At 46.7% G+C, this 25,466-nt stretch overlaps 1 protein-coding gene across 1 annotated transcript in view; it reads left to right on the plus strand.

Moving 5' to 3' along the window:
- Positions 1-13,426, plus strand: part of LOC144824326 (uncharacterized) — a 36,982-nt gene extending 23,556 nt beyond the window's left edge. Inside the window, exon 4 of the mRNA XM_078683443.1 lies at positions 13,254-13,426. Within this exon, the coding sequence (XP_078539569.1) occupies positions 13,254-13,426 (173 nt within the window). The remainder of the gene's footprint in view (positions 1-13,253) is intronic.
- The last annotated feature ends 12,040 nt before the right edge of the window (positions 13,427-25,466 follow it).

Raw genomic sequence — 25,466 nt, forward strand, 5'->3', positions numbered from 1 at the left:
TGCACCATCAGGATTCAAGCAAGCCGGGCCGACGACGCCTGAAATGGCAGAAACCGGTCCCCGGAAGCTTGTTTCCTTCCCAGTACAAGAATTGGCTTGGTAGTTTGGTTTGCCCTGTTCCCATCATGCACTGGGACAGGAACAGACTAATTTGCATATAGCCAAGTTCTGAGCTGGGATGGTGCAGTGAGCTAAAAAACGGTGATGGATCAAGCCCTGATCTTTGGACTGGGTAAGAGTGGTCTGCTTAATTCAGGCACTCTGTTCATCACCACCCCCTTTTCTGAATCATTTTGTCCACCATAAGCGTAGAAGGGTATACTCAGATGTGAGTCCCTTGCTCATTGCACCATCAGGATTCAAGCAAGCCGGGCCGACGACGCCTGAAATGGCAGAAACCGGTCCCCGGAAGCTTGTTTCCTTCCCAGTACAAGAATTGGCTTGGTAGTTTGGTTTGCCCTGTTCCCATCATGCACTGGGACAGGAACAGACTAATTTGCATATAGCCAAGTTCTGAGCTGGGATGGTGCAGTGAGCTAAAAAACGGTGATGGATCAAGCCCTGATCTTTGGACTGGGTAAGAGTGGTCTGCTTAATTCAGGCACTCTGTTCATCACCACCCCCTTTTCTGAATCATTTTGTCCACCTTAAGCGTGGAAGGGTATACTCAGATGTGAGTCCCTTGCTCATTGCACCATCAGGATTCAAGCAAGCCGGGCCGACGACGCCTGAAATGGCAGAAACCGGTCCCCGGAAGCTTGTTTCCTTCCCAGTACAAGAATTGGCTTGGTAGTTTGGTTTGCCCTGTTCCCATCATGCACTGGGACAGGAACAGACTAATTTGCATATAGCCAAGTTCTGAGCTGGGATGGTGCAGTGAGCTAAAAAACGGTGATGGATCAAGCCCTGATCTTTGGACTGGGTAAGAGTGGTCTGCTTAATTCAGGCACTCTGTTCATCACCACCCCCTTTTCTGAATCATTTTTTCCACCATAAGCGTGGAAGGGTATACTCAGATGTGAGTCCCTTGCTCATTGCACCATCAGGATTCAAGCAAGCCGGGCCGACGACGCCTGAAATGGCAGAAACCGGTCCCCGGAAGCTTGTTTCCTTCCCAGTACAAGAATTGGCTTGGTAGTTTGGTTTGCCCTGTTCCCATCATGCACTGGGACAGGAACAGACTAATTTGCATATAGCCAAGTTCTGAGCTGGGATGGTGCAGTGAGCTAAAAAACGGTGATGGATCAAGCCCTGATCTTTGGACTGGGTAAGAGTGGTCTGCTTAATTCAGGCACTCTGTTCATCACCACCCCCTTTTCTGAATCATTTTGTCCACCATAAGCGTGGAAGGGTATACTCAGATGTGAGTCCCTTGCTCATTGCACCATCAGGATTCAAGCAAGCCGGGCCGACGACGCCTGAAATGGCAGAAACCGGTCCCCGGAAGCTTGTTTCCTTCCCAGTACAAGAATTGGCTTGGTAGTTTGGTTTGCCCTGTTCCCATCATGCACTGGGACAGGAACAGACTAATTTGCATATAGCCAGGTTCTGAGCTGGGATGGTGCAGTGATCTAAAAAACGGTGATGGATCAAGCCCTGATCTTTGGACTGGGTAAGAGTGGTCTGCTTAATTCAGGCACTCTGTTCATCACCACCCCCTTTTCTGAATCATTTTGTCCACCATAAGCGTGGAAGGGTATACTCAGATGTGAGTCCCTTGCTCATTGCACCATCAGGATTCAAGCAAGCCGGGCCGACGACGCCTGAAATGGCAGAAACCGGTCCCCGGAAGCTTGTTTCCTTCCCAGTACAAGAATTGGCTTGGTAGTTTGGTTTGCCCTGTTCCCATCATGCACTGGGACAGAAACAGACTAATTTGCATATAGCCAAGTTCTGAGCTGGGATGGTGCAGTGAGCTAAAAAACGGTGATGGATCAAGCCCTGATCTTTGGACTGGGTAAGAGTGGTCTGCTTAATTCAGGCACTCTGTTCATCACCACCCCCTTTTCTGAATCTCCTGCTGTCAGGAGCAGTCCCCCTTCCTGTCTCCCCCCTTTTCAGCAGGAAGACAGGTGGGAAAAATTAGCCAGCTCAGAATGTGTGCCCACCTCTGCCAACCCCACCCATCACTTGAAGGAGGTGAGGGGAAGCCCACTCTTCAGTGCCTGCCATCTTGCAGATGGCAGGCACTCCCCAATCAGGATTAGGGATTGTTCTCACTCCCCCACTTGTGATGAACACACCAAGGGTGTAGTCACCCTATGGTCGGTAGCCCGTTGGCTATAAGGTCAGTAGCCCTTTGGCTACTGACCTTGAGACCCCTTAAACGCCCCCTAAATACAGTATTTAGAGGGCAGCCCTGAACCAAGAAGTCAGACAAGAACCTACAAGAAGAAAAAAAGAAGGACTGAACAGCCGTGCCAAAGCTAAGAAAAGGAGGACGCCCACTGACTTGGCCCCAGCCCTACCGGCCTGTCTCCACCTCAAACCTGCTCCAGCAAAATCCTGGTGTGTCCTGCAGCCAGCAACCTCGAGAAACCCGGAGGACCTGCCTGCCTTCAATCCCAAAGACTGTCTCCAGTGAACACCGGATTTGTTCAAACAACACACTCTAGCTCCGCAAGGATCCACAGGTTTGCACCACTCTGCAGCCGACGCATGGTCCGAATTAGAGTGGCCCAACACCAAGAGGAGGTCTCCCAAGCGATTCTCACTCAAGAGCCGGTGTCTCTGACCTGCCTCAACACTCTAGCCGACGCCTGCAGCCTCAAACCGGAAGGTCCACCCAACCGTGACCAGGAGCTGGTTAGAAGACCCGACCCTAAAAGGCACCCCTGCACCCGATGACCCAGAGCTTTGGGTGGCCCAATCAATGGTGTCTAACCAACCCCCATGATCCCAACTTACCTCTCCAAGTTGTGGTCACACCCCAAAGACCTTCGTCCCCGAGCCTGCAGTGCTTTCGCAAACCGGAGACTCCCCATTGAAAGCTACAGGGCTTCCGATGCCTAAACAGCACTCTGCACATGACCGCCCCAGTGCCACTGAGAGTGCTATTGTGAGTGTAGGTTAAAACCTTGCCGATGTGAGTGTGGAGTGAGCTGCATGAATACAATACAAGAGGAGCACCCATGTGAATGTCAGGTGAGAGGAGTGCATGCAGAGTGAGACTAGTGAGTGCAGGGTGGTGTGAGCAGTTTAACGCAGGGTGAGTGGTGTGCCTGTGTGTAAGTGGCAAGAGTGAAGGATGCGCTGTAAGAGTGACTAGTGTGTGCATGGTGAGAGGAGTTAGTGCAGGGTGAGTGGCCTGTCCCTATATGTTCCAGCAGACTATTGTGCCTGTGTGCAAGCAGGGTGAACAGAGTGTCTGTATGAGTATAAGTGCAGGCTGAGAGGCGTGTCCGTGTGAGGCAGGGTGAGAGGAGAGAGTGCAGAGTGAGTGGTGTGGCTCCAGGGTGAGTGCTGTGTTTGTTTGCGTGGTGGGTGTTGGAAATGGGATCCCTGGCTGGCCAGGGCTTTCGCCAAAGTCAGTCAGAGACCACCACTCCCAAGTCAGGGCAAGGGAGTTACACGCCAAGATAACCCCTGCTCACCCTCTAGGTAACGTGGCGCGAGCAGCAAGGCTAAACTTGGAGGCGATGTAAGTTAAGTATTTGCGCACGCACCCCAGCAACAACACCCAGAGGCCCACCACAAAGGAAACTCCACACAAGGTTATATAAAAATAGCCTTTGTATTACACCAAAACACATTAGATAAAACACACTTTACAATGTGCCAGAGGCACGGGCAGAATTTACAAGGGATTATTTACAAGACAGGGCCACCTGGACCACTGCCAGGAATCAGCACTTTTAGAAGTAACAATACAATACTTGTAGGCCTAGAACTTAGAACATAGCCTATCAGACAGTACCTACTGTCCTGGTTGCACGGGATAATGCGAGTGACCTCCTTAGTAAGCTTGAGCGGGCGACCCAGCGAAGCGGCGCGGCTCAGGGGAGAGCGGCGCTGCTCGAGGCTTGGACGGGCTGCCGGCACGGTACAAGCGTTTCTCTGGGGCGACCAATGTGTGCGGCTCAGAAGAGGAGGGGGAGGCAGGATGCGGGCGACCCAGCGAAGCGGCGCGGCTCAGGGGAGAGCGGCGCTGCTCGAGGCTTGGACGGGCTGCCGGCACGAGCTGCCGAGGGGAACGAGCGAGGCACACTTCAGCGAGGCCCCAGGGGCCCAGGGAGATCAGACAAGTCCCAGCAATTTGGCAGGGAAGGCACCATAGAGTCCACTGGTCCTGGGACTCTGGTCAGGGGGCAAGCTTAGTATCAAGCCCTTGGGATCACTTATAACAGAAGATCACTGTAACACAAAATAGGACATAAAGCACAAAACCAGTACCCACTGGTAACTGGTAAGTCCCCCCTACGCAATCCTAACCACCCTAGGAACAGGTCACGCAGGGAACCAGGACCTTACTAGCACCACCTGCACTAGCAAGAACAACCACCTCAGTATCACAATACAAGTAGGGGCATAGACCTGGGGACAAAACACATGATGCAGAACCTACATTCAGCGGTGTAAGGAACAGGGCACATAATGTATCAACAACACATTCAGAGGTGCAGAACACAGGGTGCGCAAAACATACTACACATTGTACATTTCCTAACACCCAAAAGCAATAGGACATAGATCATAACAGCATCTAAACCTTTAGCGCAGAACTCACAAAGTCCAGGTTGCGCCACTGCGCCAGAACCTAAACGTAGCAGCTGCCCACTACTTGCTGGGCAGCTGAGGGACAGAACAGGGGGCCTAAACGCTGCAGCTGGCACTAAGTGCTGCGCAGCTGGGGAAAGGCCAGGGATGAAGGAGTGCGCCTCACTCCTAAAGTCCACAACATGTCCCTAGAAGCAAAATACCTCACTCTTGGATGGATGGACCAGGAAATGCGAACTCATTGGTGGAGAAGCTACCATGTGAGCTCCTACATCACAGTGAACGTTCCGCTCGGCATTATGGTTATTGTAGTCTTTCAGCAAATAAGCGCTTGTGAGTTTTAGAGGCGGGAAATCTCGGATAGTGAATTCAACCCCGTTTGGGTGCTGTTGAATGTTAGTATCAGATAGGCCTCTTTCCTCAATAAAATTTGCTCAGTGTTTGTACCAGATTTGGGTTGATTTATACTGAACAACACAGTCCATTGGAACTCGTTCTCTCCATGTTTGTTGTCAATGAAATGTTGGACCAGAGGCGCAGTGAGAACTTTGTTTTTAATGCGTGACCTGTGTTGTGTCATGCGTGTGTTAACTTGTTGATTCGTCTTGCCTATATAAATTTTTAGACAGGGGCAAATGATAGCATAAACCACATTCTTGGTTCTACAATTGGTGAAGTCTAAGTGAGTCCACGTCATGTTAATATGATGAAGGGTTTTACCCTCAATAGTTGTGTCACATGCAATACAGTTTCCACATCTGTGGTGTCCCTCTATTGGTTTGAGGTGCCATTGGGACAATAAATCATTTTTTGGTTTAATTGTCCTGATGTCTGCGCGAACTATTTGCTGACCAATATTTTGGTTTTTCTTGAATGCAAATATCGGGCGGGGAAATGGTATTTCCAATTCTTCTAACAGATGCCAGTGGTTCAGCACCATTTGCCGTATTTTGTGGGTCTCTGCACAAAATGTCGTGACGCAGACCAGGCTCCCTAGTTCACGTTTCATTTTTGTTTCAAAGAGACACTCTCTAGGTGTGTATCGAGCTCTCTTAAAAGAATGTTTCAATAATTTTTTCGGGTAGCCCCGTTGAACCAATTCATCGCAAAAGTTTTTCTCATGCTGTTCAAACTGTCCAATCTCTGAACAGTTTCTCCGAATCCACATCAAGGAAAGTCATTTTTTCGTTACTTGAGTCCAGTGAGAAATGTATATCCTGATGTCGTGTATTTAACCACTGGTGAAAGTCGCTCAACTCGGTGTGGCTCCCCTGCCACAAGAGCCACACGTCGTCGATGTAACGATACCAGTGTACTATGTGTGGTTAAATACAAGACATCAGGATATACATTTCTCACTGGACTCAAGTAACGAAAAAATGACTTTCCTTGATGTGGAAATAAAAAACGCCGGTGGAACCTTAAATGCGTCGCTATTTAAGAAGGCAACGGATAAAAACACCATCCTCCATTATGGTAGTTCGCATCCTAGAAACCTTAGGGCGAATTTGCCATATGGGCAACTTCTCCGGATTCGGAGAAACTGTTCAGAGATTGGGTGAGTGAAATCGAGGTCTGAGCTAATGGCAAACACAACGCTGCGTGTGTCGCCCTAATCAAATAATTCCTTATAATTTTTCTTTGAATTCAGCGCGACTGAGGCACGCATTCCTACACGCCGCGGAGGAGCCTACAGCTTGCTCCCCGCCTACCAGTAAAGTTCACGGCAGTGTTTGGTTCAGAGTAACGACAACGTGACCAGCGAACCCCCTCCATCTAAAACCCACAGGTATGTCCCGCACCGCGGTAAAACTTAAGCGTGACTGCCGTCTGTATACAAAATAACGACCACTAAGCACAACTTATACTTGTGCGTTACAGATATCATCGGCATCGCTCCACGAGCAGAATAACTTCAGTGTGTAAACACCAGTAGCCTTACCGCTACAACGTTTAAAGGTATGATATTCGAGCCTTGTAGTTGTAGAGCCACTTAAACTGTACTGCATTGGGTGGTCTAGTAACCATCTCGTATTTTTCTAAAAACAGAACTTTCTGTCAAAATCAAAAGCCCATGGTCCCCATCCCTACCTGAATATTTGGACTACGGGTCCGTGCCACCCACCTGTGAAGGTAACCAAAATAGTGACTATCAGTATGTTCAGGGGACTTCAAATTTTAATTTCCAGTTATTAAAACGAACTTCCTTTATTTCTATAGATTTCTACATTGAAAGAGCCCTGAGGAGAATCTGTGATTTTTCCCAGATTCGAAACGCGTCGGCAAACGGCAAACAGGCATCATAATTTACTAGTCCTTTAGTTGATTATGTATCATTTTAAACTACTTGGAAAAAGTTAAATCCAATTTTTTGTTGCCTTGCTTGTTTTTGACCTTTTGGGCATTATAGTGGTTTGAGATTTCACAAAGATTAATTATTTGTGGATATACAATCGCCATTTTTTCATGTAAAAGAAGTTTGTATATAAATGTTGATTTATCTGTATATATGTCAGTTGTATGATAGTTGTAAATATTGTAAATGTTTTTGTGTAAAGTGTTTTTCTCACCCATGAAAAAATATATCTAAAAATGATTCAAAATTTCAAAAGGGTTGAAATAAAGTAACCCTAACAAACAGAAGATTCCTCTTTGTTTGTATTCTCAACAATTAAAGAGAAAAAATTATTGTAAGGGCTAGCAACTTCTTTGTTCTTCAGTGAGATTAATTCAAAGCGTCCTAGCCATCACGTTTTGTATACATTATTTTGTTGCCCTAAGTGAGATGAGTATGCCCAGACACAGGATCAATGCATATTGTGTCGCTAGAAACAAGCAATACCTGGCTGATAAGCTCCAACAAAGCAAAATCAGTCCTGGGTTGCTTGTGTTGTGGTCTGGCCTAGCAGTTCGAGTTGAACTGTTCCAATTGGAGCAGGATCATGACTGATTAACACTTGGCTGTGCCCAAACTGAGGTGATGGGGAGTTCAAAATAATGATGGACTCAGACGCAGCCCCAACTGATTTACGCACATACAGGTTTCCAGGCATACTACTGACAGCATCATGTTAAATTTTGGTCATATGTCATTTTTGGATCTTACTATTTTTAGAATCCAGATTGTACAAACAGTTAGATTTTCTCATTGTAAAAGGTTACTTTGCAGTTCTACTTTCTCTTCTCCACCTGAAAACATTTTTCTGCAGAGAGAACCCCCTTCATCTACACCCCACAACATTTTGGAGTGTTCTGTTCCAAGTGCTTAATTTGTGCCGGTGGTTGCAGGTGGGGCCCATTGTCACTCGTTTTTGGGGACTAACGCTTTGTTTTCTTCATTAGACTTTAACCCGGCGCAAGAGAGATAAAAACGCAAAATTGGCAAATATAGAGGAAGAAAAAGACTGAAAAACAGTGGCAAAGAAAGCAAAGAAGAAAGAGAACCTGCAAGAATGAGATAAAGAGGCAGAAAGTGTCTGCTGGTGGATTAAAGTGGCATGAGGGGAAATCAAGACTATGTTGCCTTGGTATTCTTCACCCTGAGCAGGGTGACATGAAGCAGACTGGTAAAAGACAACAACAACCCTCCTGGTGCTTTTATTCCTCATACTGCAGAGCTGGACTGTTGGGCAAAGGCAGCCCTGTGAATCACGGTCTCTTACGGCACAGAGAGAGTGCAGAAAATCAACCCAACCCTATCTAAGAGGTTTGCGTTAAACCAACAACAGGGGTGTAATGTAGACCCCTGCTGCACCCGGGACTCTCAAATCATTCAGGGGCCCATAAGCCTTTCAGAGGGGCCCCATTCCAGTTCATTCAAGGTAAATGAATATATGTGAGATCTTTAAAACTCAGGGCCCCCTCTTCACATCCTACAAGGGGCCCTATCAGTTTACATTATTCCACTGACCAATAAAGTCGTAAATAATGTGGGGCTTAATAATTCATTTGCAGCAAGATTTCCCAAAATATTTAATGAATTAAAAATAAGTGCCTGATTAAAAATAAGTCATAAAGCTGTACCCTTAGGCTCCCGATAGCTCATAGTGCCGTACCGCTTGGTCTTCTCACTCAGGGGCGGTCGGCACGTCTCGTGGCGGGGAGGGGGGGAGGACAGGCACAGGGGGCGCTGGCTTCTTTAAAAAAAATTACCTTGCCGCCATCGGGCCCTGCGTCTTCTCTCCTGCTCGCCTGTTTCCGACTCCAGGTCGGAACAGGAAGAAGGCAGCCAGCCTCCCACCCCTAAGCCAATCACAATGCTGCAGTGCAGTGTTGTTATTGGTCTGAGCGCCGTGACACAGCCCTCAGCCAGGGGCTGGAGGGGTGGGCATGTTCTCCATGCAGCCTGCATGGAGAACAGGGGAGTGCGCATAACTGTTTTGGGCGGCCCGAGAGGGCCAACCAAACAGTCATTGCGCACAGGAGTGTTCTACCACTCCTCCCTTGCAGCTCCACCTTCCCCCTCATGCACTAAAGCAGCAGGAGGAAAAAGGCAATGGTGCGGCACGGAGGAGCCGCCACTGTTTTCACCTCTGCGCCCTGCAGCCCACTGCTTTCTTAGTTGGGAAATTTGAGATTCATCCCCCTTGAATCTCAAAAACTAAGCTACGCCCTTGAATGAAGAACTTGCTCCAGGTCTGTGCACAACAGCGTAGGTGGTTGTGAGAAACGTATCTGCTAAAAGGAGAGTCTTTCTATCAAATTGAGGGTTACATGAGAGTCATGACATTCTAGGGGTCTAAACTACTTGTTGGTAGGATATACAGGAAATTTTAATATTTTAACTCAATGGGCTTCAGCTTAAAACGTTTAAACACAGCTGCTAATACAGTTGTTTGTTACTTGCAATTCGACTGCATGAGTTGGAATGGTGGGGGCTTTGAAATCTTTTAACTGAAGGAAGTTCACCATAAAAAGTTTGAACAATGCTTGTAAAAAGAGGGTTTTTTTAATGGAAAAACAGAAATGTTTCTATGCCATGGTTACTTTGCCTGTCTTTCAAAATCTGATGACTTTCGCCATTACTTTGCTCTTGCTGTTCTCTCTATTTAAGGGCCTCTTTCGTACAGGTATGGTGAAATGATGGTGCTGCCACAGGCAAACATAATCTTTTCCCATGATGCTCCCCTTTTCCTTCAAAATTAGCATATTAGCAGCTGCAATGCAGGTAGTCTGATGCCCATTGCAGGTGGTCTTCTACAATGACACTGACTTTCGTCGTCTCACATGTAAATGTAATGTAAATGTAGTATACTTGTAAAGCGCACAGCTGCCCCAGCAACGGGGCGTCCCGGCGCTGTATAACTCTGGGGAACCCGTCCTGGCTTTCCCTGTGGGATGGTCCCTTGCTGGGAGTCCCCAAGGTGGAGCCAGGCATCCCTGGAATTGGTGGGGCCGTTGTGGAGATTAGGCAAGCTAATGCCCAGAGTTGCCGAGTGGAACCCCTGATTAGAGTAAGCACCGAAGCGAGAATTATCGAGTCCGCTGACCAAGGTCCACGACCCTGCCGCGTCGGGAATTGAACCCTGGTCCCAGGCTGACTTCTGCTCTCAGGCCTGCCACCTCTAACCAGTGAGCCACACTACACCAGCCATACATGCTGAAGGTGTGCGTGACTGTGGTCACAGACCAGGTCTCATGCCTCTGCTATCTCACCAATAGAGGAAGGGACCTTATGGGCACTCGTCTTAGGAAGGATATGTGTTGTGTGTGTTCAGAACATGATGTGATTGGCAGTGTTTGCAAGTGTCTGTGTGGTTGGCTGGTGTGGTTGTTGTAGAGCTATTATTTGGGAGTTCCACAGAGGGACTTCAGACCTGCATCCCAGGATCAGGGTGCCAGAATGTGCTTATGAGTAGTTGCAAACCCTCTGATTTGCTAAATCAGAGGGTTTGTGACCAATGAAAAGTTTTTTTATTTACTAGACCCATTTAGCAATTAGCAAAAGTTCTCCGAGTCGCTGAATGAGTTTAGGAATGGTTTCTGGATCTTTATTTGGAAGCGGAGTGTTTGGGTCTCACTTCCAAACAGCAATTCAGACCCTGATGTATGAATGGTTTGTGACCCCCCCAAGTTGGGGTGGTAACTGATTTGCAAAGGGTCATGAGTTCCTCTGGACTACCAGCTGTCATTTGGAGGAATGGCAAAACAGCACAATGCTGACTCAGTTCACCATCTGGCAGATTCTTCAGCGTCTTCCCGGCAGTGAAGCATCTCTACAGTCAAGGCTATGAATGGAGATGCAGAGGTGATGTCAGAACCTGGATCTACATGGAAGGTAGTATATGGTGATTCATGGCTTCCACACATTCATAGCTTGTAACCTATATGGGCTACCAACACCTATGGCAAGATTGGGTTTAGCAGGATACCACGTCTTTGCTTGGGGGTCAGGGATCTACCTTTTTTTAAAATTTCAATTCCTTATTGTGTTTTTCCATAATAAGAGTTGTACATTCAGATATATACAGTCAAATAGCCATGCAGAGCGAGGAAGCCAACAAGGTAAAATGAAAACCCATAATCTATCTGTATACTAGGCCACCATGGAGGACCCACAGCAAAAAATGATGAGAAATACAAAGAACGGCTAAGTATAAGTCTCCAAGAACAGGAACAGGAAATGGGCAAGTAGGCAACAACTACTACTTAACAACTTAAGCAGGGGGAAAAGAAGAACACAACCATCAAGAGGGGAAAGGGAAAAGAAAACACGCTCCCGCAATGGGGGAAAGGAGAGGAAGGGAACACCCGCAAGGGACGAAAAAAAATTAAGATGGTCTTCTGTCCCCAGTACCTTCCAGGCCAAGTCACAATGACCCGCCCCTACAGGATGAAAACCAAGGAACCCCCACTAACGAAAGTAAACAACAGTACGGATCGAAGTCTGGTGGACCTCAGGAGGAAGGGGGTCTGGGAACAGAACATAGGGGTCTGCATGGAAAATGAAGAAGGAAGAGGTACACAGTAGACACCTTACATGTATGGGTGTGTTTGGCTCTTCAATCTTTAAGAAAAGAGACCCAAACCTCTTCAAATATCTGCAATTCATCATTTAACCTATATATAAGGCACTCAAAGCATGTCGTACATGTTGTCCAGCCAGGTCTGCTATGTGGGAGTTAGAGTCAATTTCCTGAGCCGCAGAATTGGCAATTTAGCCACCCATAAGGCAGTGGAGAGCCATTTATTAACATGTTGATTCACAGAAGGGAGGTCATAAGTATTATGCCGGAGCACTAGCTGGGCAGTCAATGGCCTATCTACCCCGAGATCTTTCCTCAAATGGTCCCAAACCTGGGACCAGAAAGCTATGAGCTGGTCACATTTCCATACATTATGGACTATATCACAGTCCGTTAAAGCACATCTCCAACACCGTAAATCCATACTAAGACAGGCTTTGTGTAACCTTGCTGGTGACCACTGCCAACAGTGGAGGATCTTAAAAAGCTATACAGAAGGTGCGCTTCCAATAATCCTTTATTATAGTCTGCCAGTAAAGTATACCATTCATCATCCAAGAATTGCGTGTTAAGACGAGTTTCCAACCAGGCACGCAGTGCTGTGGATGTGGCAGAGGAAAACAGGAGTCAAGCAATGTGACATACAGTCCGGCAATAGTCCCTCCAATGTTTTTCCAAGAGTGGATATATTAATTAATGGACAAGCTAAGGAGATCAATAGCGCCTTCCCTAGAACATATATTACGGTGTGGGAAAATTGATTGTATCTCCATAGTTGGGAGGATGGAATCTCAAATTTGCTTCTAAAGTCAGAGAACGATGCGGTGGAGCAGTTGGAGACAAAGTCTTCAATGTGGAGAATACCATTAGTTATCCAGTGGAGCAATGAATTTCCTCCCCACCGACCGTGTTAGGTGCATTGTGTCATATTGGGGCTTCGGAGTGAACATGACTCGGGGATGCAACAGCCTATGAGCCCTATACCTGATGTATTGGTAAGTATGAATGATGGGGTTGAGAGAAGGAGTAAACAAAGATCCCAAAGTGTAATAAATGGTAAGGTCCCCAGAAGTCTGCAATATGTGATTCTCCAGCAATACCCATAAGGCTATGGACCTGGGAGCCGGCAACCAATACACAGAGTGGGCCTGCTGTTGTGCCAACTAATAACCCTCCAGGTGTGGGAGACGTAAGCTACCCTTCTCTGATAATGAGTGGAGCGGATCCCCCTTTACTCTCGGTCTATCTTAACCCCAAATGAATCAGGAGATGGAGCGCTGGATGCCCCGCAGGCAGGAGACCGATATAACGAGGGGAAGCACTCCTAAGATGTAGTTACATTGAGAAGGACATTGATCTTGATGATCGGAACCCTACTCCACCGGAACAGGTTCAGGGAAGCCCACCTTTTAAAATCGCATGCGATACGATCTACAATGGGTTGCACAATGTCCAGCAAAGAGACCAATTGAGAAATCAGAGTGGCTGCTGGGGCCAAGAGGGTTGATAATGTGAAGAGAAATGTATTTGTGTAGTAAAAGGCCTTAACCTCACCCATAATATTGTCATTAGATCGAATTGCAAACGCCAGAGGCTCCAGAGTCAACATGAACAACAACGATGACAAGGGACATTCCGGTCTGGTGCTGTGTCAAATGTCAAAATACAGAAAGGAGAAACCCGTACATGTGACAAATGCAGTGGGATCGCAGTACATGCTCCTGTTTAGTGTGAGAAATTTATGACCTATGCCTGTCCTCTTCATGGCCCGAAAGAGGTTACCCCAATCAACTAGGTCAATAACCTTTTCGGCATCCAAGGAGAGTTGGACCTTCTCTTCCACCTTGTCCCTCACCTGACAAATAATATGTGAGAGAGTATGCAAATGATTGGTTGAGGAGAGTGCCCAGGGACAAATCCCACCTGAGTGGAGTGAATAAGAGCCGTGATAACTTTTTTCAAACACGTCGCCGAAACATTCACCAAAATCTTAGTGTCCATGTTTATCAAAGAAATCAGCTGATAGCTAGAGCATTCCTGGGTGTCCTCCCCGGTTTCTGGATCACCGAGACTTGTGCTCTGAGGAACTCAGCAGAGAGATGCCCATTGTCTAGGGCCTCCTGATAAACTGAGGCTAAGATGGGTATGGTCTGGCCTTTGGTAGCTTCATAAAAACAAGCATTTGCAATGCAATAGGTCTCGCATTAGGAAAGTTTGAGCTATTGGTCTTGTAAATGACAATTTTTTTATTTATGTGTTGGTTTTGAAAATAGCTAAATTAATAGCTTTGCCATTTACAATGCCAATAGTTATAACTTTCGCAAATGTGACACCTATAGCATTTGTAATGCAACATGTTTTGTATTTACGTGGCTTAGATGTATTGATATTACAAATAACATGGCTTTTAATTTTTTAAAATAATTAATCCTTAAATAAAAGTGATTGTAATTTATAATGGCAATAGCTTAAACTTTTGTAAACAACTTTTGTGAAGATTATGTTCAGTGTATTTTATTGGGACGAAAATCCAAGAACAGAAGTGAAATATTAACATCCTTTTGTGACATTTGTAATAAAGCTTGAAACATTGAGAGAACATATTTGAACCAGTTGTTGTTGAATGGTTGCACAGATTGATGCTGTGATGGCGCGAAGTGATGTTGTGGTGGCGACGAGTGATGCTGTTGCGTTCAGTGATGCTGTGGTAGCGCATAGTGATGTTGTGGTGCCCCTGAGTGATGCTGTGGTGGCCCTGAGTGATGCTGTAGAGGTCGTGAGTGATGCTGTGGAGGCGGTGAGTGATGCTGTGGAGGCTCTGAGTGATGCCGTGGAGGCTCTGAGTGATGCCGTGGAGGCCCTGAGTGATGCTGTGGAGGCCCTGAGTGATGCTGTGGAGGCCCTGAGTGATGCTGTGGAGGCCCTGAGTGATTCTGTAGTGTTCCAGAGTGATGCTGTGGTGATGCTGAGTAATGCTGTGGTGGTGCTGAGTGATGCTGTGGTGCTGCTGAGTGATAATGTGGTGGTGCTGAGTGATGCTGTGGTGGTGCTGAATTATGCTGTGGTGGTGCTGAGTGATGCTGGGGTGGCGCTGAGTGATGCTGTTATGGTGCTGAGTGATGCTGTGGTGGTGCTGAGTGGTGCTGTGGTGGTGCTGAGTGATGCTGTGGTGGTGCTGAGTAGTGCTGTGGTGGTTCTGAGTGATGCTGTGGTGGTGCTGAGTGGTGCTGTGCTGGTGCTGAGTGATGCTGTGGTGGTGCTGAGTGGTGCTGTGGTGGTGCTGAGTGATAATGTGGTGGTGCTGAGTGATAATGTGGTGGTGCTGAGTGGTGCTGTGGTGGAGCTGAGTGATGCTGGGGTGGCACTGAGTGATGCTATGGTGGTGCTGAGTGGTGCTGTGGTGGTGCTGAGTGATAATGTGGTGGTGCTGAGTGATAATGTGGTGGTGCTGAGTGGTGCTGTGGTGGTGCTGAGTGATGCTGTGGTGCTGAGTAATGCTGTGGTGGTGCTGAGTGGTGCTGTGGTGGTGCTGAGTGATGCTGGGGTGGCGCTGAGTGATGATGTGGTGGTGCTGAGTGGTGCTGTGGTGGTGCTGAGTGATGCTGTGGTGGTGCTGAGTGGTGCTGTGGTGGTGCTGAGTGATAATGTGGTGGTGCTGAGTGATAATGTGGTGGTGCTGAGTGGTGCTGTGGTGGTGCTGAGTGATGCTGGGGTGGCGCTGAGTGATGCTGTGGTGGTGCTGAGTGGTGCTGTGGTGGTGCTGAGTGGTGCTGTGGTGGTGCTGAGTGATAATGTGGTGGTGCTGAGTGATGCTGTGGTGGTGCTGAGTGATGCTGTGGTGGCGCTGAGTGATGCTATGGTGGTGCTGAGTGGTGCTGAGTGATGCTGTGGTGGTGCTGAGTGGTGCTGTGGTGGTGCTGAGTTATGCTGTGGTGGTGCTGAGTGGTGGTGCTGAGTGATGCTGTGGTGGTGCTGAGTGATGCTGTGGTGGTGCTGAGTGGTGCTGTGGTGGTGCTGAGTGATGCTGTGATGGTGCTGAGTGGTGCTGTGGTGGTGCTGAGTGATAATGTGGTGGTGCTGAGTGACGCTGTGGTGGTGCTGAGAGATGCTGTGGTGGTGCTGAGTGGTGCTGTGGTGGTGCTGTGGTGGCATACGGGTGCCATTAATAAATAAATAAAGGTGCACATTGCTGTTCGATGTTGTGTCATAGGTGGGAGGGGTGTGCTTCCAAGGTAAGCCAAGAAAAATAAAAGGACACAGGAGCCATTAATATATAAATAAAGGCACACGGGGAGCGCTGCTCAATGCTGTGTCGGAGGTTGGAGGGGTGTGCTTCCGTGGTAAGCCAAGAAAAATCAAAGCACACAGGAGCCATTAATATATAAATAAAGATGCACGATGGGCGCCGCTCAATGCTTTGTTGGAGGTGGGGGGGGTCTGCTTTGGAGGCAAACCAAGAAAACAAGAACATCGCCGAAAGAAAAAAAAATGTAATTAAAAGCGGCCGGGAAATGCTTTCGGCATTGCGGGGGTGGGGTGCGCATTCCTAGGAAGTGTGAATCAGGGGGCGGGGGAGCGGATCCCTTTGAAGTGAAGCTCTCGGCATAATGAGCTAGAGCACGGCCTCGCGGCCGTGAAAGTGAAACAGCAGGGGTGAATTAGGGGGAGGAGAAGTGAGGCCGAGCGCGCGCTGGGGTGAATGCCTGAGGCCGCGCGCACACTGGTGAAGCTTCAGATGCCTGTGGGAGCGAGGCTGATGGGTTTGATGTGGACGCGCGTTTCGCACGAGTGCACCACATGAACTGTACGAAATCCGCAATGGTTTCAGAGCTTGGTTTGCCTACTATACTCTCGTTTATTTATCCCTGCGGGATAGAATAGTCGAGACCTAATCAGCTGAGAAGCCGTCCTCACCAGGAGCCTTTACGGTGGACATGGCACCGATCGTTGAGGTTATTTCCTCTGCCGTGATCGCTCCCTCCATTTGTGCAGATTGGGTGGGGTTAGCTTTGGTATTTTTGGGAGTTAAAAAAGGAGGATTCAGCATCCTGGGTCGGGCCTATCAAGCCATGTAGATGTTGATAATGTTTCTGAAATTCCTCCACCATTGCTGTGAGATGGGTGACGAGGCATGCCTCTGGATCTCAGGTGGCAGGGATCGTCCTGGGATCCTCTTGTTGGTGGAGTAGACCCTCCAACAGCCTACCCGCCTTTTCACCTCTTTTATAAGTCTTTTTCTTATGTGGAAGCAGCCTTTCTCCACCTCTGTGGCACATAGTATTTTCAATTAGTATTTAGCCAGCAGAAGCTCCCAAGAGAAGGGACAGGTCCGGGGAAGAGGAGTAGGCAGTAGTGAGGGACCCAATCCATACTTTCAGTTGCCGTCTGGAGTCTGAAAGCCTCCGTTTGGTCAGAACAGAGTCCCTCATCAGCATTTAGCAAGGGGCAGCCTTCCCTTCCCCCCACAATGTCTGCGCTGAGGTCACTGAGCCCCCATTATCCTCCAAATATCTTTCTCCACATTCTGTGAGGCAACATTTTGCCTCCGATACCTATAATAGGAGCCATTGAGGCGCCAAGGTCCTTGCGGTGGTGTATGCAAACCCAGGCCTAAGTGCAGCTCTATATGATCATGATCAGAGACCCCCGCAGGTGATTATATTCGCATCTACTAATGTTTGGGTCATTAAAGGGGTGCAAAGGAAGAAGTCAATGTGGTGAAGGCAAGAGGTGACGGTATAGTCTCTATATTAGAGGTGCAGGAGTCTTACAGGGTCACAGACAGCATGGTCTTGCATTTAGTCATGCCTGTCACCATCATCGTGCATATCCTGCCTGCCTGATATGTTCAGGAGAGGGTCAAGTGACACATTCCAGTCCCCTCATATAATGACTCTAGAGGTGCCAAATGATGTCGACAACCTACTGATGTGAGAAAGAAACCCAGACTTAGATGTCTGTGAGACCTACACAGAGCCCACGGTAACAGTCATCCTCTGTATTGAGAGCTTAGTAAACACATATCTACCTTCGGTGTCCGACTAAGTTTGGAGAAGTCTATACAAGAGGTTTTTCTGAAGAAGTATAGCAAAGCCCCGTTTCCTATGTGGACTACTCCTCTCAACCAGGCCCCACGATGTGAATGAGATGCTAGCTATCGAGGACCCGGACCACCAAATCCATTAGTAGCTTGTCGCTCTGTCCGGGGGCAGGTGGGTTTCTTGAAGGAAGGCGATGTCATGTTTGTGTTGACCCAAAAAGTTCTGAATTTTCTTACATTTGATTAAATCTGTCAAGCTATGTACGCTGAGGGAAAGTACCTTCAAGGAACTTTGTGGCAGGGGATACACAGGAAACTGAAGCAAGAGCAGAAGTGGATCACCACAGGACCAAGGGCCGCATTTAAATTCACCACTAAAGTACTACCTCTGTTGCCCACCCCAGAAAAAGAGCATCAGCAAAAAACTAGGAACAATATGCAATATAGGAGGTGGTCTACAACATCTATCACCACGGAGTTATACAATCATGAGGTTAGAAGAACACTGGGGGAAAATCACTCACGCAAATTAGGCTCACAGCTGAAGTACACATTGCAGAGCAAGCACCACTGGGTACCACCAGATGCGAGGGTCACATCAAGTCTTAAGTGGTGCCCTTGATTTATCTCCTGGGTTCCAGTAAACTGCAGTTAATGTCCTTCTTCTTAAAAGGAGGGCAGAGAGCCAAGAACTATTTCCGTATGCCACTGGCATGGACGGTAAAATCCGCCACAAGCAGAATTTGGGTGTTCTCATGCCCTTAGGGTCCATATTTTTTGGCTTCTTGGTGGATCTGTCCAGCATGCTGATTCCGTACACAACATGCCAAGACATGACATGGACGATGGTCATCGGACACACAATTGAAGTGGACCCTGTGGGCCCTATGGTATTCTAGTGGTGAGTCAGAGGTGAGATTCAGGAGATCATGGATCAAAGCACCCAAAAAGCAGGGCATATCATCCTTCTCAATGTGCTCTGGTAGACCAATAATTCTGGTATTATCATGGTGACTGCCTCCTTCCACGTCAACGACTTTCTGCTGGAGAAACCAGATATCTTTACCCAAGTGCAGAAATGCTTCTGTGCATGATTTCACATCCATGTACTGCCCCTCAACAGTACACATGAAAAAATAACAGGGAGAGAGAAGCAGAGATTCATTCAGTTTCCGGATTATCAATCTTATCATTAATTGGGAATGAATCACTTGCCTCAAAGAAATTGTATCGGAGACCTCAACCACACTTTCACAATCCGCTCGTGTAGTAATGTGGGTAGTGTCATCATGGGGTCGTAATCACTTGAGGGTTCCGTTCTCCAAGTGATTAATCGTCTTGGTCATAGGTGCAGACTTTCGCCTGTACCTCAACACTAGACAGTCTGGCCTGATATGAGCTGATGTCACTTCACAAGGACAGTACTTCAGAATTCATTGGAAATCATTGTGGAAACCGTGGAGGACATCTATGCAATGGAATCTTTAATGTCAGTCAGTTCGTTTAGGAGAGAGTTGAGGGCAGAATATGGAAAAGCAGGGACTGAGTAGGAATCAGTGGATGGCGTGTTGACCTGAACTGTGTTAGCCATGGCTTTGGGAATGTGAGCTGACGCATAGATTCAGATTTCAACATCAAAGGAGGCAAGTAGGAGATCAGGTGAAGCCCAGAGGGTGAGATAGCACAATAGGCTAGAGACCTACAAGAGTGGAGACTAGACATTAGTACTCAGAGCCGCCCTAGGGGAGGGAGATGGAAAACTCTGCGACCCGTAGAGGGCAGACTAGAACACGGTATTCAAATCAAAAACAACATTCACCCTATCCCCAATTATTTCAGGAAAAAGGGGAAGGGGTGGGCCACATGCCTGGAGGCACCTCTGGGAGGATAAGAAGAAGATGGCCACAGTATGATCAGGTGAGAAGAATCAGCTGCCTTATAGAATGAAGTTTTCTGCAAGCCTGCTTGCGAGGATGATACCTGAAGACTGCCCCATGAAATGCGACCTCCCCTGTGACCTTTCAGAGGGTGCAGAACTCACCAATGGGAGCAATCTGTTGTGGCTGTATATTCTGGGGCAAGGCACAACACCCCTGATGCCCACCTTATACCTTAGCAAAATTAAAAAATGGAATCAAGATGGCTGCCGCAACTTTTCTATACCGGGGCCACTGAGGCTCTTACCTCCATATGGTACGTCCATTATACCTGGCTCATAATCAGAACCTAAGTGTCAAGAATCTTAATAGGATTTTGTAGTAAGGAGGTCCGCACAGGTAAGATGTAGTTTAAGTAGATTCATTGCAGTCTGTTAGATGTAAATAAGTACTTGTGAAGCAGCCCCACCATGAGCAGCCTGCCTGCTGCTCAGCCCATTCTCAACGGTCAGACTTCACCTCACAGGCTCCCAACATTCCAATACGCATCATCACTCCAACATTTAATGCAGCACACAGCACATTCACACTGGCTGAGCAGGTGGTGAAAATGGCAGAACATTGACATTAGCAGGATATTACATATACCCCGTTCTTATACAACAGAAGCATAAGTCCTGTACTTAAATAAGATATAACAATAAGAACCCAAGTATGGAATAAATGAGAGGAACACTAATGAAACAGAATACATGTACAAGAAAAGAACAAAGAATTACGAAAGAGAAGAAAACAGTAATAAGGCATGAGAAACAACTAGTCAGCAAAAAGGCATGGACGCATACATGACTACCCCCCGAAACACACCCACTGGCAAGACAGGCATTCAAGGAAGAAAGACATAGCACAACACAAACTGAACACAAGACTTACAGCCAGACACATGAAATGGAAGAGGAAGGATCTCCTCCAGAACATGGAAGAAAAAGAATCACACTACAAAAAGAGAAAGACTGTGGACAAAGTCAGAATAACTATATATATATATACATATATATATATATACTAGCTTACCTGTCGCGCGTTGCTGCGATCTCTGACGAAAGGAAATTCAAGGAAACTTGTTATGATAACATTCAATTTACATTGTGTCATTTTTATTGAAACTTATTCATTTTAATATGGAAAACATTTCAAAGTGTTGTTTTAATTCTATTTATTTATTCGAGTGCTTGTGGATACACAATTTTTAGTTTTTCCGTCTTGTGCGTACATCAGTATTCGAAAGATTATGAGGACCCTGGGGGGCCGATATTTAAAAAGAAATTATGCCAGAAACCTTTGCGGGAGTGTATTCAACAACTTCCCAAAGTTTCATGGCGATCGGATGAATGGTGTTTTAATTCTATTTATTTATTTGAGTGCTTGTGGATACACGATTTGTTGTTTTTCCGTCTGGTGCGTACATCAGTATTTGAAAGATTATGAGGGCCCTGGGGGGCCGATATTTAAAAAATGTTATGCCAGAAACGTTCGCGAGAGTGTACTCAACAACTTCCCAAAGTTTCATGGCGAACGGATGAATGGTGTAGTAATGCATAAAGGACAAACAGACAGACAGACAGACAGACAGAGATTCGTGTATATATATATATATATATATATATATATATATATATATATATTTATATATCTATACTACTATTATAAAGAGAGAACTGTGTCCTTTGAGCCAGGTAAACTCGAAAAGTACACCACCAATCCAAACACCCAAGACATCTTTGAAAACCTCAGAGCAAGCAGAAGGACATAGGCTATAAAAAAAGAAAAAATATACGTTCTTTAAAAAATTTAGGAATAAAAAAAAGTAGTCCCTTGCAAGTAGCGCCGGCCGCGACGTGCGTGATGACATCGGGAGCGCGGGGAGGAGCGGCGTTCAGGAGCAACAGGAAGAGCGGCGGACATTAGTGCGGGGAGGAGCTGCGGACAGGCGGGGAGGAGCGGCGAGCGGCGGACAAGGGGTGAGGAGTGGCGATAAGCGGAGGAGCAGTGGAGCGGTGAACTCAGCAGCGCGGGGAGGAGAGCCGGCTGAGGTAAGTCAAGCAGCCGCGGGTGCGCACCTAGGGACGGGCAGAGGGACGGGCGGGGGCCATGAGTGCTCGCAAGCCTTTTACTCAAAGTCGGGACGTCGGGGGAAACAGCGGACAAGAGCTGCGGGTGCGCACCAAGGGACGGGCGGAGGGACGGGCGGGGGCCATAAGTGCTCGCAAGCCTTTTACTCAAAGTCGGGACATCGGGGGAAACAGCGGACAAAAGCCGCAGGTGCGCACCGAGGGACGGGCGGAGGGACGGGCGGGCGGGGGCCATGAGTGCTCGCAAGCCTTTTCCTCAAAGTCGGGACATCGGGGGAAACAGCGGACAAGAGCGTGGGCAGAAGCGGCCAGGACCAACAAAACCGGAGCAAGGGAACACTGTAAGTACGCTCTGCTGCTCCCGGCCGCTCTGCTGCGCCACTCCTGCTGCGATGCTGTCCCCAGCCCCCTTCTGCCCCTGGCAACGCTGGGGCGGGCTGCTAGTATATATATATATATATATATATATATATATATATATATATATATATATATATATATATATATATATATATATATATATATATAGTACAGATTCCAAGGAAGAAAAGAAGATAAGACATCACGAGGAGAACTGAACAAGCAAGAAAACAGAGAAGATAAGGAGAAAATACAAGAAGCATCACTCATCCTCCACCATTTTCAAAATGACAATGTAATAAAATGGTAACATAACGTTTCAAGTAAATGAACAGCAAAGTCTAGGAATAGACTGAAACAAAACTGTACCCCAGCGGGTGATTACTAATGTAAAAGTTAGTGACGAGAACACTGTAAATGGGAAAGACACCCATCATAACAGCCCTGGTGAGGATAACCACTGTAAGAGATGGGACTGACACCCAACCAGACACACCCTGTGTTAGCGAAATAATGTACCACAAGAATGTGTAGATGGGAATGATACCCATGACCTGCCGATGACAAAAGGGAAGTAGCTACTGTAAATGGGACTGAACCCATAACCTCCCCCCAGACATAAGGGTGGGAAGCTAAAGAAAATGGGACTGACACCAATGACCTACCCTGTGACAGAGGAAGGGAAGAAAATGTTAATGGGACTGACACCATTAACCAACCCCGAGACAACAGGGTGCAATGCTAAAGTAAAAGGGACTGACACCCAATACCTACCCCAAAACATAAGGGGGCTTAGCTAAAGTAAATGGGACTGACACCCAAAAGCAGATTCCCTGTGTGAGGGTCATACAATACAAGATCCCTGTGAAAGGATAGAATGACTATAGGTTTAATGTACTGAGTAGAGGTGGCGTAAAAACAAAGTAGTAGCTAAAACTTGGTGCTACCGTGAGGGATAGGCAACACTGAAAGACCCCAAAGCAAAGTGCAGCTACTCAAACTGCACTCCAGGTATGTTGAGCCTAGGTACAGAGTCCTTCCCGAAGGCGTACTGACCCTACAAGAATATGCAAATACTATAAATACATTACTTATAATGTCAAGTAATCCAACTTACAGGAACCTAGAATGTAATTGATCGTATAGTGTAGGGATGAGCTCATCCTTCCCTCAACTGGACAAATGGATAAGCAATTGAGCTGAGTTTCACTTTGTAAAATACAAGAATGTCAATAAAAAGAACGAAACTGGAAGTCTGTAGCTTTGAAACTTATAGTATGCTGGTAAATGTGGTCAAGATCAAGTCCCATGAAGCTGTGTACACATGTGCACTGATACGAAACAGAGGGAGAAGGAGGAGTAAGAGACTAGGCTGTCCTCCAACAGGTACAGTACATAAGTGGGAAACCCATGTATAGGGTCCCAGGACCTAGCTCAGGTATAGGTGACTGACCTAATTGATCAGTTTGACCATTACAAGAAAGAAAAATTTCTTTCTAGTGTCCCCTCACTCACCGGGGTTGCCCCACGGTGACATGCTTCATCATTGGGGCCATCCCAGTTCTCTACGAAAAGGGGCGTGCTGCGACTCACGACTACGTAGGAGCACTTAACGGTGAAAGACTATGTGTAATGCAAAAAAGTGGTGGAGTGGGTGTGAGTGAGTTAAAAATACCATGCTTAGTGGGCCTCAACAGATTTATTATTGCTCCTAGGCAGGTATATTAAAAGTGGGGTGAGTATCACTGTAGGTCAACCTTTAGTAGGGTTGATTCAGTGAAATTACAAGGTCAACATGTTTCATGCTACCCCTAGCATTTCTTCAGGACCATGCAGGGACCAGCCTTGCATATGCCACTCCTAAGTACCCTAATGGGTGCACAAATTAAAAAATAATAATAATACACTTAATAATCAAAGCATGCATTCATACTAGAAATACATACGTCTATCAAATTGAAGGTGCTGTAAAAGAAAGCATATCATTTGTAACATTCAACCCCTCCTTGTGGGAAGGGACACACAGTACACTTTCATGCCGCACACATACGGTGCTATGGTTGATGGTTACACCATATTGGTGCGTGCAGGCTGCCATGCCAAGTGTTTGTCCAATAAAAACAGTTCGGCGTGTTGTGAATTCACACATGAAAACAAGACAGGACATAATGTGACCAGGACGTTAGACACATAAAACATATAGTAGGTACATAGAATTAAAGTTCTCGATATTTATTTATTAAAGTGTATAATAACACTTCATGATCTCGCAGGGGGTCGATTTCACTTATGGGACACACTGCTGTTGGATAATGTAGAGAAAGGGAAATGTAAACACCCTGAGATCGATAGTCAGCCGATCGTAGAGTCGGACTTGCAGTCCTTCCTAATGTCAAAAAAGCGGCATTCTGCATTGCAGCGAGAGCATTTACTTACTTCCTATCAGGCGAAAACGCTCGGTCAAACCTGGTAATAGCCTCCCTGGGACCGCATCTTGCTTGTCCGTTTGCTCGTGTGCGATTAAGACTCGGCGGACTTCCGGGTTCATCCCTTAGGACCGCTAGACCATTAGGTGCGGGCGGCCATATTGGAAGTATGCTTTTTTCGGGTACAATAAAGGATATTGAAATCGAAACTCCGAGTGATAGTGGAATTGAAAACTTATAGTTTCAAAAACGGAACAGATGGATAGTATTTAAATCTCCACGTAATGGTGTTTATTATTTAGTCTCTTCGGTGACTAGAGGGTCGATTATGAGGATCGATCTTAGGAAAGTTTTTTATGATAAAAACTGCTGTGTGGGCTTAATCTGTAAAAAAGCACCCAGTTCTAAAAAATATATAGGGAAATAGCTATAACCTTTGCTATAGATCTTCTGTTGTAAAGCCTAATAGTGATGCACTGTTGTTGTCTAAGTGCTTGTGTGGACACTGACTGTTATACCTAGATCTTTGTCACACAAAGTGCTTGTGTGGACACTAACTGTTATACCTAGATCTTTGTCACACAGGTTCTATGCCTCTACGAGAGCAGAGCAGGCGATGCCAACGGGCTTTTTTTTATGGTAATGTTGTTCCTAAAGAACCAAAAAATTTAGTAAGTCATTCAAAAATCGCAAGACTCATCTCCACGCTGGCATTTTTAATCACAGATTGGTATATTAGGTATGCTAAGGGAAAAATGCCCGATATCATGTAAATTCTATCAGAAGTGGTAGGTCATAGTTCAGATATAAGGACTAACTTCGAGAGAGCTAGGAGACTAGCCTAGTTCCTAAAAGCACCCCAAGGTATATCATCATTAAGTCCCTGGGAATCCGTATGTAGTTTGAACACCCACCTTTGTTCGCGTTCATTGAGTATCCTTTCCTGGTTC

This window comes from Lissotriton helveticus, chromosome 3_1 (genome assembly GCF_964261635.1).
Source record: "Lissotriton helveticus chromosome 3_1, aLisHel1.1, whole genome shotgun sequence".
Classification (NCBI taxonomy): Eukaryota; Metazoa; Chordata; class Amphibia; order Caudata; family Salamandridae; genus Lissotriton; species Lissotriton helveticus.